General features: G+C 66.1%; 1 protein-coding gene across 3 annotated transcripts; it reads right to left on the bottom strand.

Moving 5' to 3' along the window:
- Positions 1-373: 373 nt before the first annotated feature.
- On the bottom strand, positions 374-10,374 carry PKP3 (plakophilin 3). 3 transcript variants are annotated; one of them, XM_060607648.3, is made up of 14 exons: positions 9,908-10,374; positions 8,115-8,310; positions 5,936-6,015; positions 5,171-5,796; positions 4,954-5,077; positions 4,334-4,538; positions 3,820-3,994; positions 3,269-3,386; positions 3,027-3,197; positions 2,766-2,951; positions 1,566-1,719; positions 1,166-1,358; positions 1,001-1,088; positions 375-790 (listed from the first exon to the last, which is right to left on the bottom strand). In XM_060607648.3, exons 1-14 carry the CDS (start codon positions 9,986-9,988, stop codon positions 755-757), a joined length of 2,433 nt encoding a protein of 810 aa, XP_060463631.2. In that variant the 5' UTR covers positions 9,989-10,374; the 3' UTR covers positions 375-754. The 3 variants fall into 3 exon arrangements, with proteins under 3 accessions (XP_081646315.1, XP_060463631.2, XP_060463630.2); XM_081790189.1 differs by lacking the exons at positions 8,115-8,310; positions 9,908-10,374 and adding an exon at positions 6,270-8,090 and having other exon boundaries at positions 374-790; XM_060607647.3 differs by lacking the exon at positions 9,908-10,374 and having other exon boundaries at positions 377-790; positions 8,115-8,490.
- Positions 10,375-11,055: the final 681 nt, after the last annotated feature.

The raw sequence follows: 11,055 nt of genomic DNA, 5'->3' as shown, positions 1-11,055 counted from the left end.
AGGGAGCTTCACCACCAAATGTCCTGGTTTGGTGAGATGGGTTCCCAGGGCTCAGTCAGACGGTGCAAGTCCCTGGTCAGGACACCCCCAGGTCCAGCGAGGCAGGGCAGAGACAAGTGTTGGGTGTGGACGGCCCAGCAGGGCAGCACCTCAGCCAGGGGAGGTCACAACTCTCCCAGGAGTGGCCACCCCTCTGCACACACGGTCCCCAACACTGCTGCGTTTGTGCCTCGGTTGGCCCCTGGGCTGCCTCTGCTGTCTGCCCTGGTCCCTCCAGTTCTCTCCCCACTGGATACTCTTGTCCTGGTCCTGGGCATTCTGACCTGGAGAAGCATCTGAGTGACTCGGGGTGAGTATCATCAGGGGCAGGCGCGGCTATGCTCAGGGACGCTGCTGAGTCCCTGGCTTGGACCCCCAGGTCGAGCCAGCCGAAGAAACTTGCAGGGCTGTGTCCATAGCTATCTTTATTCCCAGCACTGACAGTTCACCACCTCTGCCCAATGACCCGGTCACCACCCCACACACCGAGCAGCCTCAAGCCCTGCCCTACCCCTGCCCTATAGAAGCCAAATCCCTAGAACAGCGCCCCCATGCCCTCCCTGGTGCCTGGGCCCCTGCAAAATGGCACACGGGGCTCCCGTGAGAGGCCCCGGGCCATCAGCCTTCTCCGCCAGGCTGGCCAGCGAGCAGCGCAGAGCTGAGCCTATCCCTTGGAGGCTAGGCGACGTTGCATCCTCCTCCAGGAAGGCCTCACCTATGGGCCCAGGAAGTCCTCCTTTCGATAGCCTTTCTGCAGTGGACAGGGGGGCCCAGAGTCAGGGTTCCTGCCCGCGGGCCCTGTGGTCCCCATGCCCCACTCCTCCCTGGGTCTCTGGTCTCCTTTCTCATGTTCCCCACTTCCCGAGTCTCCTGTTCCACGTGAGTTGCCAGGTCTGTTCCCTGCCACCCGATGTCCCGCCCCCGGGGCCGGCCCTGCCTGCCCTGGGTCGCCAGAACATACCGCCCGGAAGTCTCGGTGGAGCTTGCTGTATTGCCACAGGTTGGCCAGGAGGCTGGAGGCTGCTCGGGAGGACTTCTCACTGTCGGGGCTGGGGTGGGGCGGGAAGGGCAGGGGTCAGCAGGAGGACAGGCTAGGCCGCGAGGGAGGGTGCTGGAGGGGCCTCACCTGTCCCGCTTCTTCTTGATGAAGACCAGCTTTCGGAGCCCGTCAAAATAGAGCAAGTCTCGGGCAGCGACGGGACTGGCCACCACCAGGTTGTTGAGCACGGCTATGATGTTGACCAGCACGTCGGCGGGGGGACACTTCTCGCCCACGCTGCCCGGCAGCTTCTCGATCAGGTGACTCACCACCTTGGTGGCTGCCGGGAGGCCGGGAGGTGGGGAGGTCAGGAAGGCAGCCTCCACTCCTGGCCGCCTGCCCACCCCCCGTTCCGCACCCCCCATCTATCCGCTCAGCTCTAGCTTGCCAGGGGCTCGCCCAAACGGGCAGCAGGAAAGAAACTCGGGGGTGAGCCCAGCTAGGCACGGTGAGGGCAGAGCCCGGGCTGCGGGGTGGCCGGACTCACACATCTCGTCCTTGTTTCTGGCATTCCGAGACAGGTTTCGGATGAGGCCAGTCAGCGAGCGGAGCTGGTGGTGGTCAGCGGTCCGAACCCGGTCGAGCAGTGGGTTCAGGACGCGCTCCTGCTCTAGAGCCAGGCGGCTCAGCACGCCCGCCCACTGCGGGTAGGAGAGGAGCTGGTGAGCGCCGCGGGTTGGGGCTCTTCTCTGTCCCTGTCCCTCTCCCTCCCCAAAACCCTGAGGCAGGACTGGACCCCACCGTCTCTCACCTGCTCTGTTCTTTCTGCTTCTGCCCTCACAGCCCAGCCAGGAGCCTCATCACGTGTGACTTGGGTCAGCCCCTTCTCAGCTCACGACTCTCCCTAAACCCTCAGGTATCCTGGGGGCCTGTCCCGTCTGGGACACTGGCCTCACACTCCTGGCTGCCCCTCCTGTCCCCTGCCTCTTGCACCCCTGGCAGCGTCCTGTCCCCTCGGTGTCCCCTGCCTCCCGCACCCCTGGCTGCGTGTCCTGTCCCCTCCGGTGTCCCCTGCCTCTCGCACCCCTGGCTGCGTGTCCTGTCCCCTCCTGTGTCCCCTGCGTCTCACACCCCTGGCGGCACGTCCTGTCCCCTCCGGTGTCCCCTGCCTCTCGCATCCCTGGCTGTGTGTCCTGTCCCCTCCGGTGTCCCCTGCCTCTCGCATCCCTGGCTGTGTGTCCTGTCCCCTCCGGTGTCCCCTGCCTCTCGCACTCCTGGCAGCGTCCTGTCCCCTCCGGTGTCCCCTGCCTCTCGCATCCCTGGCTGTGTGTCCTGTGCCCTCCGGTGTCCCCTGCCTCTCGCATCCCTGGCTGCGTGTCCTGTCCCCTCCAGTGTCCCCTGCCTCTCGCACTCCTGGCAGCGTCCTGTCCCCTCCGGTGTCCCCTGCCTCTCGCATCCCTGGCTGTGTGTCCTGTCCCCTCCGGTGTCCCCTGCCTCTCGCATCCCTGGCTGCGTGTCCTGTCCCCTCCAGTGTCCCCTGCCTCTCGCACCCCTGGCAGCGTCCTCTCCCCTCCAGTGTCCCCTGCCTCTCGCACCCCTGGCGGCACGTCCTGTCCCCTCCGTCTTGGGTTTTGGCTCATTCACCTGGCTGTGTTCATCCCGCTCCAACAGACTAAACTGGAAAGCTCCTGCACCCTCCTCATTCACCCTTCGTGTCCCCAGTGCAAGGCCACACGTGGGTCCTCACCCTGCGGTCGCCCGCAGTGATGTTCTGCAGTGCTCCCGCGGCTGCCTCGGTCGTGTGTGGGTTGAGTTCACAGCGCTGCAGCAGCCGGTTGTACAGCCCCACGATCTGGGGGCTCCACAGCCACTCAAGACCCTTGGGGTCCTTAGACACCTCGGCGAAGGTCAGTGCATCAGCCGTGAGGGGCAGCTGGGTGGGAGGTGTGGAGGGTCAGCTGGGTTCGGGCCGGGGGCCCTGCTCCCAGCTGCCCAGGCCCGCGCCCACCTCTCGAAGCCGCCGGCTCTGCGGCGTGAAGCAGCCCACCACCTCGCCGGGTGGCGCCCCAGCCGTGTCCCTGCGGCCCCGGCCCTCGAGCCGCTGCAGGGCGGAGGGCGGCATCTCATCGTACAGGCGGTAGGACAGGTTCCTCAGCACGCACACGGCGTTCTCCACACTCTGCAGGGGGCGGACCGTGGTCAGCGTGGGCCAGAACCCCCCAGGACCTTTCGGCAGTGGCCGCCCCTCACCTTGTCCTCACACTTGCCCACGTCCAGGGCGTGGTTGATGTAGGTGACCAGGGCATCCACCAGCCCGTGGCACTCACGCATCTTCTGGCGAGTGGCCTGGGAAGCTGAGCTGAGGTTCCTGCGGACGGAGGCAGACCGGGGACCCCCCCAGTGGGAACCAGTCCCAAGGGCCGAGCCCTTGAGCCCCAGTCACCTCCTTGCCCTGAGCTGGGCCCCGCCCCCTGGCCCCCGCAGCCCCTCTGCATGCCCATCCCCCCCTCCCGCCAAGTGTCCAGAGTGGAGGGGAGCCTGTGGACCCCAGGGCCTGCTGCCACCTGACATATCACCGCTCTGCCTGGGACCAGCTGCCTGTCCCACTTCTGTGCCAGCACCCGTACCTTGCGTGGCCGGTCTGCTTCTGCCTGCCGCCCTGGCCAGCCCCACCCTGCCATTCAGACCTGGGACTCAAGTGCCCCTTCTCCAGGCCTCCCCTGCCCCCTTCCAGGCACCCCGTTCTTTCCCCACGGCCACCGTCTTAGCCTCTCTCTCTGCTGCCCCCCGCCCCGGCGCACCTGAGGAAGCCCGTGGCATTATAGAAGATTTCAGCCTCAGAGGCATTCTGCTGGATGAGGGGTGGTCCTCCGGCCCCCGAGAGGGGGCTCAGCACCAGGTCGGTGAGCTGTTCCAGTGTGTCCCTGGCCAGGCGATCCTTCAGATGGTCGCTGGAGGACAGGTTCCACAGGATCCCTGGGGCAGGCGGGGCCGTGGCCATGGTCAGCAGTCGCCCACTGGTCCCCTCCAGCCCCTCCAGGGAGGGTGGGGATGAGGACCCCAACCTCTCCCAGGGCCCCTCCTGGCGTTTGGAGCCTCGCTCGAGAGCCCCATGGGGAGAGCCTGCATACAACCTACAGGTCACGGGGCTGTGACACAGCCGAGAGACAACGCTTGGGGACACGGGGCCTGGGGGCTGGAGGCTAGCTGCACACATATGGCACAAGAACAGTCGGGACCAATGGAAGTGGCGGGGACAGAGGAACAGAGAACGGAGGGAGGGAAGGAGAGGGCTGGCGTGGGCTGGCAGGGCACCTGTGACGTTCTTGCGCAGCTCGTCGTCATGCTCACGCAGCGTGCGCAGCAGCTCGAAGATGCCGTTCTCCTCCACCAGGGCCAGCTTGTTGTCCGCGTTGTCGTAGATGAGGTTGCGCACGGCGCCCGTGGCGTGGCGTTGCACCTCCTGGTTGGCGTGGTTGAAGAGCTTCACCAGCCTGGGCACAGCCTGAAGGCTGCGGGCCTGCACGCACAGGCACGCGGGTGTGAGCAACGTGCGCACAGGCGTGTGCAGACGGGTGCAAGTGCGGGAGGGCGTGTGCCGGTGACGGAGACGTGCAGGTGTATGCAGGCGTGTCAGGCGTGTGCAGGGGTGCGCAGGTGTCTTTAGATGTGTGCGGATGCGTGCGGGTGTGCGCAGGTGTGTGCAGAGGCACGCGGCTGTACTTGTACGTATGCACATCACTTCCTCCTGCCCCTCGTCTGCCGGGGAGGCTCTGGGCCAAAGGGGGGTCTGCCTGCCCGGTCAGCGTGGGGACCGTTGAGGGGTGGTTAGGGACCGGAGATTAATGACAAGTGGGAGGATCACCGAGGGTGGTAGGCAGGGGTGTTCACGGACCAGCGGGCCACAGGTGGCACCAGCGGGGGCGGTCGGTCACCTGCTTCTTGGCTGCCGCGTCGCTATAGCACTTGTGCTGGATGTAGGCTGCTCCCAGCACCTGCAGGTTGGGGTCTGAGGCCATGAGGTACTTGACTGCTGAGGGCAGGTCGATGTCGTCAAATCTGCAGGGACGGGGGCCGGGAGGGGTCAGGCTGACCCCGGGGCCGGGCCAGGGCCGTGGCAGAAGTCCCCTCCCCAAGCCAGGCCCAGCTCACCCGCTGCTGAGCCTCTGCAGGGTGCGGTGGCCACCGTAGCTGTCCAGGCCACGCACATCCGGCAGGCGGCTGGAGTCGGCCAGGCTCAGGCTGAGGCTGCGCACAGACGGTGCTCGGGCCACAGGCTCCGGGACACCCCCTGGGGCCACCCCGGCCACGCCTCGGCTGCGGTGGCCGCTCTGGAATCGCTGCAGGGTCCGCATGGCCGGCGCACGGATGGTCCGGCTGGGCGGCCCCTCAGCGGCTCCCGGCCAGTCCAAGCCCCCTGACCGGCCGGAGCTGGCCTGGCGCTCGTAGCCAAAGGCCCTGTAGGCGGAGGCAGCTGGGGGCTCCAGCTGCTCGGATACCACGCTGTAGCGGTCATCCAGGCCCCCGGCCCCTAGCCTCAGCGAGCGCAGGGACAACGTGTCGTAGTCCACCCGGCTCCCCGCCCCCCCACGCTCGTGGAAGGACGTGGGCCGGGTAGGCATGGGTGCGGCAGGCTGGGCTCCCCCGTACCCCGCGACCCCAAAGGCGCTGCCCCCGTTGTGGGCAGAGCTCAGCCTCCGACTAGAGCTCAGATCCACAGCTGAGCGGGAGGACCAGGAGGCCGGGCTGTAGGCAGGCTTGGCAACGGGCCGGAAGGTCTGCGGGGCAGGGAGGAGAGCAGCGAGTGGGTGCTGGGGGCTCACCTGGCACCAGCCCCTCTCCCTGACCCTGCAGCTCCCAGCTTCCCCCAGAGCCTCCCCCACGAGCCTCTCCCGAGGCTGGAGAGAGTGTACTCACAGAGACGTTGTCCCCACCGAGGCTCTGAGAGCGCGAGCTGAAGCCAGACTGCAGGGTGTGGTAGTGACCGCGGGATGTGCCTGCCGACAGGGACAGTGGTGGCCTGGCTGGGCCAGATGCCTCATGGGTCTCCTCCGCTTGTGGGTCAACCCTGTTCGGACCTCTCCCACAGCCCCCTGCCCCTCCAGCTGTGCTGGGGGATGGGCACGCTCACCACCCCCCCCCCCCCACCCCCGACCCCCTGGCTGCCTGGGAAGTGTGCCGGGACTCCATCAACTCTCTAGTCCCTGCCAGGACGCACACCGGACCCCCTCCTCCAGGAAGCCACACTGACCTCTGTGAGCCCGTCCTTTGCTGTGGCCACACGGGAGTGATGCCACACTCGCCAAGGACACACAGTTCCCTGTCCCACCTGGAAAAGCCACGCCCGCCCCATCCAGCCACACAGAAACTGAGGCTGCTGGCGCCAGCCCGACTCTGTGGTGAGTGGACAGACGGGGGGGTGGGTGAAGGGTGGAGAGATGGCAGAGGAGGAGGAGGGAGGGCTGGTCGGACCGTTGGAAGGAGGGGTGGATGGACAGATGGATGGCTGGTTTGATAGACAACAGGTGCATGAGCTGGAAACACTGAGGACGGTTGGGTGAAGGTCAGACCAAGGCAGAGCAGGGGGACGGACTGGGGTGAGGTGGCTCCGGCGTCTCTGGACAGGGAGGAGGTGCCCGGAGGGGATCAGCCTCTGCCAGGGTCCCTGCTAGGGCCATATCTTGGGGGAGAAGGGTCACATGTCCCCAGAGAGCCTAGGCAGGGTGAGTGGCTGAAAGGACTCATGATGTGAGTGAAGGGAGGGGGCTTCAGCCCCTCCCCCGGCCTCTTCCAACTAGGTCTGGGGGGCTCCCCTCCCAGTACATTCCCCAGACCCGCCCTGGTTAATGAGGCTTCTGGGCAGGGGCTATTAACCCTTTGACGCTAGTGAGGCTCAGCCTGGGGGGACACACCCCCAGCCTGGGGACCTTACTCCCACCCCCAAATTATAATCCTCCCCCTAATTGGCAGGGTAGCCAGGGTGGTAATTAACCCTTCCCTGCTCCCTCCTCCACCCCATGACCCCTGGGCACCCAACTACTTAGCCACCAGCAAGGCTGAGGCCCAGGGAGGAGAGGACCCAGGAATCCAGGCTGCTCTGGCAGGCCCCTATGCTGGCTGACCCTCTCCCCCCGTGTCTGGCCAGCATCTGGAGACCTGTCCTGGGAAAGGGCCCTCTAAAGGTCACGTGAACCACTGTGGAACTGGTGTCTTGGCTCCTGACATCCTGGGAAGTTCACCTTACTATCTAACCTTGATCCCTGTTGCTGCAGTCTGGCCAGGGAGGAAATGGCATTTCTAGAACAACTGCTCTGAACTCACTGTGTTTGTGGGATCCTTTAATAGGCATGCGCCCACATGCACACACACACATCCACACACACATGCATGCACACTCACGCATTTGCTCTCGAACTCACACACACGCTGGTAGAGCCGGGGTTCCGACACAGGGCGGTCTGCCCGCACCGAGGGGGCACTCCCCCACCTGATGTTCTCGGGAATAATATCTGGGTCACTCCTGCGGGCCCCCCACCCCCACCCCGCCGCAATTCCCCAGGGAGACCCCGGTCCAGACAGGCAGGTGGCTCCGGTCCAGGCTTCCCAGACCCGCCCCCTCACGTTTCTGTCTGCTTATTCCCTTGGGGCCTGGAGGGTGGTGGGGAGGGACGCTGGAGTCTGGGTGTCTGTGTCTCAGGGTGTTTGTGTCTTAGTGGGACTGACGTGTATGTCTGCGCGCCCGAGGCCGCGTGCGAGCCTGTGTTACGTGGGACCGGACGTGTGCCCGGTCCCGTTTTGCCGACAGAGGCAGGCCCGGGTGGCCTGCCACGTGCCGACGGCGGCGCTCGGGGCGGAAGGGGCGGCGGGGCCCGAGCTCGGGGGTCCCTGCCGGCTGGTGGGAGGCCGCACCCATGCCTTCTCCCACACCTGGCGGGCGGGGCGGGTGACTCAGTGCGAGGCCTCGGTGAGTCAGGGCGCTGAACCCCATGCCGGCTCTACCCCGGCCTCTGGCCCTCGTACCGCCACACCCACCGAGGCCACCTCTGCCCACTGCCGTTCCCGCTGCCCGGCACCCACCCTGCAGGCGCCCGCTTACCTCTGGCCACCTCGGTGGCGCCCTCGGGCTCCGCCGCCCCGTTGTGCCGAGCCTGCCGGCCCAGCTGCAGGAGGCGGGCGCAGACCTGCTCCTGGACGCGGGCCGCCCGCAGCCGCTCAGCGTCGGGCCCCTCTGCGCCCCGGCGGTCCAGCTGCAGGTCGGAGGGCAGCGCCAGGGAGCACACGCCGGCCTCGGGCTGCAGGGCCGACAGCAGGAAGTTACCGTCCTGCATGGCGGCAGGCGTGCGGGGCTGGGTGTGCGCCCGGCCTGGGCCGCCGGGCCTCCTCGGCCTGAGCAGTCTTCACCGTCCCGTCCCCGAAGTCCCCTCCCCACTGGCCTCGCCCAGAGCCAGCCTGGAGACAGACGCCTGCCCAGCCCTGAGCTTGGCTGGGGGCGGGGACACCTGGGCCAGGTGAGAGGGAGGGGCCACCACCAGCTTAAGGTGGAATTTGGGCGGAAGAACAGGCCCCACGTCCCGGCCTGGCCTCCCCGTTCCTTCCGCCTGTTCCGGGACGGGGCGGCAGGGTCCGGGCCCATCTGGGTTCCCCGGCCACAGTGGGACCTTTGGGGCAGGGGCGGGACAATCAGGCCCCACTGTCCTGAGTGTCAGGGAAGGGCCAGGTTAGGTCACTGGGGAACCTACGGCCAGCCACCTCCAGGAGTCTGAAGGGAGGGATCTTCCCTCCCTGGGTGACTGGGGGCCCTGAGCCAGGCAGGGGTCAGCATCCTGGGTCACTATTAGGAGTCAGGGGTCGATGCTAAGGGTGAGGACTGAGGACAAAGGGCTTGGGGTGGGGGAGCTTTCGGGTAGAAGAGGGCCCCATGGACCTTGATCTTTGGTGCCCAGGAGACCCCAGAAGCATACAGATAGACTTGGCCCACACCCTAGTCTTGTGACCCTCTGGATCTCTGTCCTGTAGACCCCAGAAGTTGCCCCCATCTCCCCAACTTCTGCAGAGGCCTCCAAAGGGCTGGCTTGGCCCTCTCTCTCACCCCTCCCTGGCTTCTGCCCCCCAGGCTGTGAGGCAGAAGGCCATTCCCTACATGTGAGTCAGGGCTCAGCTCAACAGAGCTCTGATGGGGCAGGGTAGGCAGGACTGCCACAAGGCATTGACTCAGAGCCCCCCCCTCCGCCCCCCCCGCCCCCCCCCCCCCCCCCCCCGTCCAGGCTGGGGGTGCAGGAGCAGAGGCTGTGTCAGCGGAGGAAGAACCCAGGAGTCTGGCAGAACAGTGATTAGGAGGGGTCGGCATCAGGGGTGGGGAGGGGGGCCCGGGCCTATCAGGGTTTGCCCCCAGAAAGTCTCCCTGGGGTGCTCCCATCCAGCTGGACCAGCATGCTGCAAGGCCTCCTGGGTAGGCCTGGAGTGAATCTAGGATAGGCCCTTGGTGGATGGAGTAGGGGCAAGGGGTGAGCTGGGCAGGGCTGGAGGGGTGGAGGGGTTGAGTGGCTTCAGGTACCTCCTGGGGCCCCCTTGAGGAGTCACTGTGGGGCCCACCCTAACAGCCTCCTCTCTCCCATGGGAGTCCCTTACCCTGGCCCCTGAAGACAACTGCCTTAATCTGCAATCAGTCTTTTCAGGGGATGTAGCCCCAGGTGGGGATGGTGGATGGGGGCCTGGGGGTGACGAGGGAGGTCAGGGTCAGAAGGCAGGCCTAGGGGTGAGGTCAGTGCTGGAGAGGAAGGGGCAGGGTGGGGACAGGCTCAAAGGGGAGGGGAGGGTCCTCGGAAAGGTCAAGGTGAAGCCTGGGGTGGGACTGCCGGGCCGAGGTGGGCGCTTGGGTGGGAGACCTACCGTGCTGGGGGTCTGGATCCTGCAGGCTCCATGGCTCAACCCGGAGGCCACTGCTACAGGCAGAGGGGTCCTGGACTCCATCCCAGGCCCAGCGCGTCCGTCTGGGGCGGCCTCTCACTGCAGGACGGGACTGTGGGGGCACCAGGAGGGCGGGGTGGGAACGCCCGCACGCCTAGCTCATCAGACCGGTTGCTTCCCTGGGAGACGTGTTTTGTGTGGAAAAATCCTGGGAGACAAGTTTGTGCGGCGCTGAGCTCACCTGAAGGCACACGCCTGGCACGGGCCTGGGGCCCGCCCTCCATCTGGGGTCTACCTGGGCCCACCTGGGGCCCTGCCTGGGGAACCAGCCTCGAGGCTGCAGGTAGGGGTTCAAAGGGCTTGTGGGGTAGCCCCAGGGGTAAGCCGGGTCAGCCGGGGCTGCAGAGGAGCGGAGGGGGCTTTGCTGGGGTGGCACGGCTGGCTCCCACTGCCCCAAAGCTGTGCTGAGCATCCCTGAGGATATGTGGACCCCTCCCCCACCGTGGACCTCTTACCTCTGTGGCCCAGCGTTCCTAGGAAGTCTGGGATTCTGGGCGCTGTAACCACCGCAGGGCCAGGGGGCTGGCTGTGGCCCAGACCTGTTACCAGCACTCTGAAGCCCAGGCTGGGAGCCACATCTGGCCTCTGCAACCGGCCTTCTGCTCTGTCCTCCTCAGAGTTCCCCTTGCCCTGTAGTGCAACGAAGATTCAAGCCTAGGCTTGATGGTAGGCTTCCTGGAGGAGGTGGGTTTGTGGCAAATGGAAGATCCATCTAGGGAGCTTAGAAAACAGATAGGGCCGTTTGTGGAGCAGGGCCTGGGAACCCGCGTCTAACCCTCCAGATGGCTATGGTGCATCATCAGTGTTGAGAACCTGAGGCCTGGGGCCTCCACGGGGGAGTAAGTTAGGCTCTCACTTGGGAGGTGGGCAGCTCCTGGGGGGAGCCTGGACTCTGCTCTGGGGAGTTCGAAGGAAAGGCTGTGGCAGCTTGAGTGGGGTGACTTAGCATTTATACTCCTCCATTGCACTGGGCATAGAGGATGTGCCAGGTGGTCGACTGGAGGTGGGGACCCCCAGGCGGCTGTTGGAAAAACCTCTGGAAGAGGAGCGGGGGACAAAAATCAGGGGGC

Source organism: Panthera onca, chromosome D1 (genome assembly GCF_046562875.1).
Source record: "Panthera onca isolate mPanOnc1 chromosome D1, mPanOnc1 haplotype 2, whole genome shotgun sequence".
NCBI classification, from domain to species: domain Eukaryota; kingdom Metazoa; phylum Chordata; class Mammalia; order Carnivora; family Felidae; genus Panthera; species Panthera onca.
This window is presented reverse-complemented; position numbering and strand designations above follow the sequence as displayed.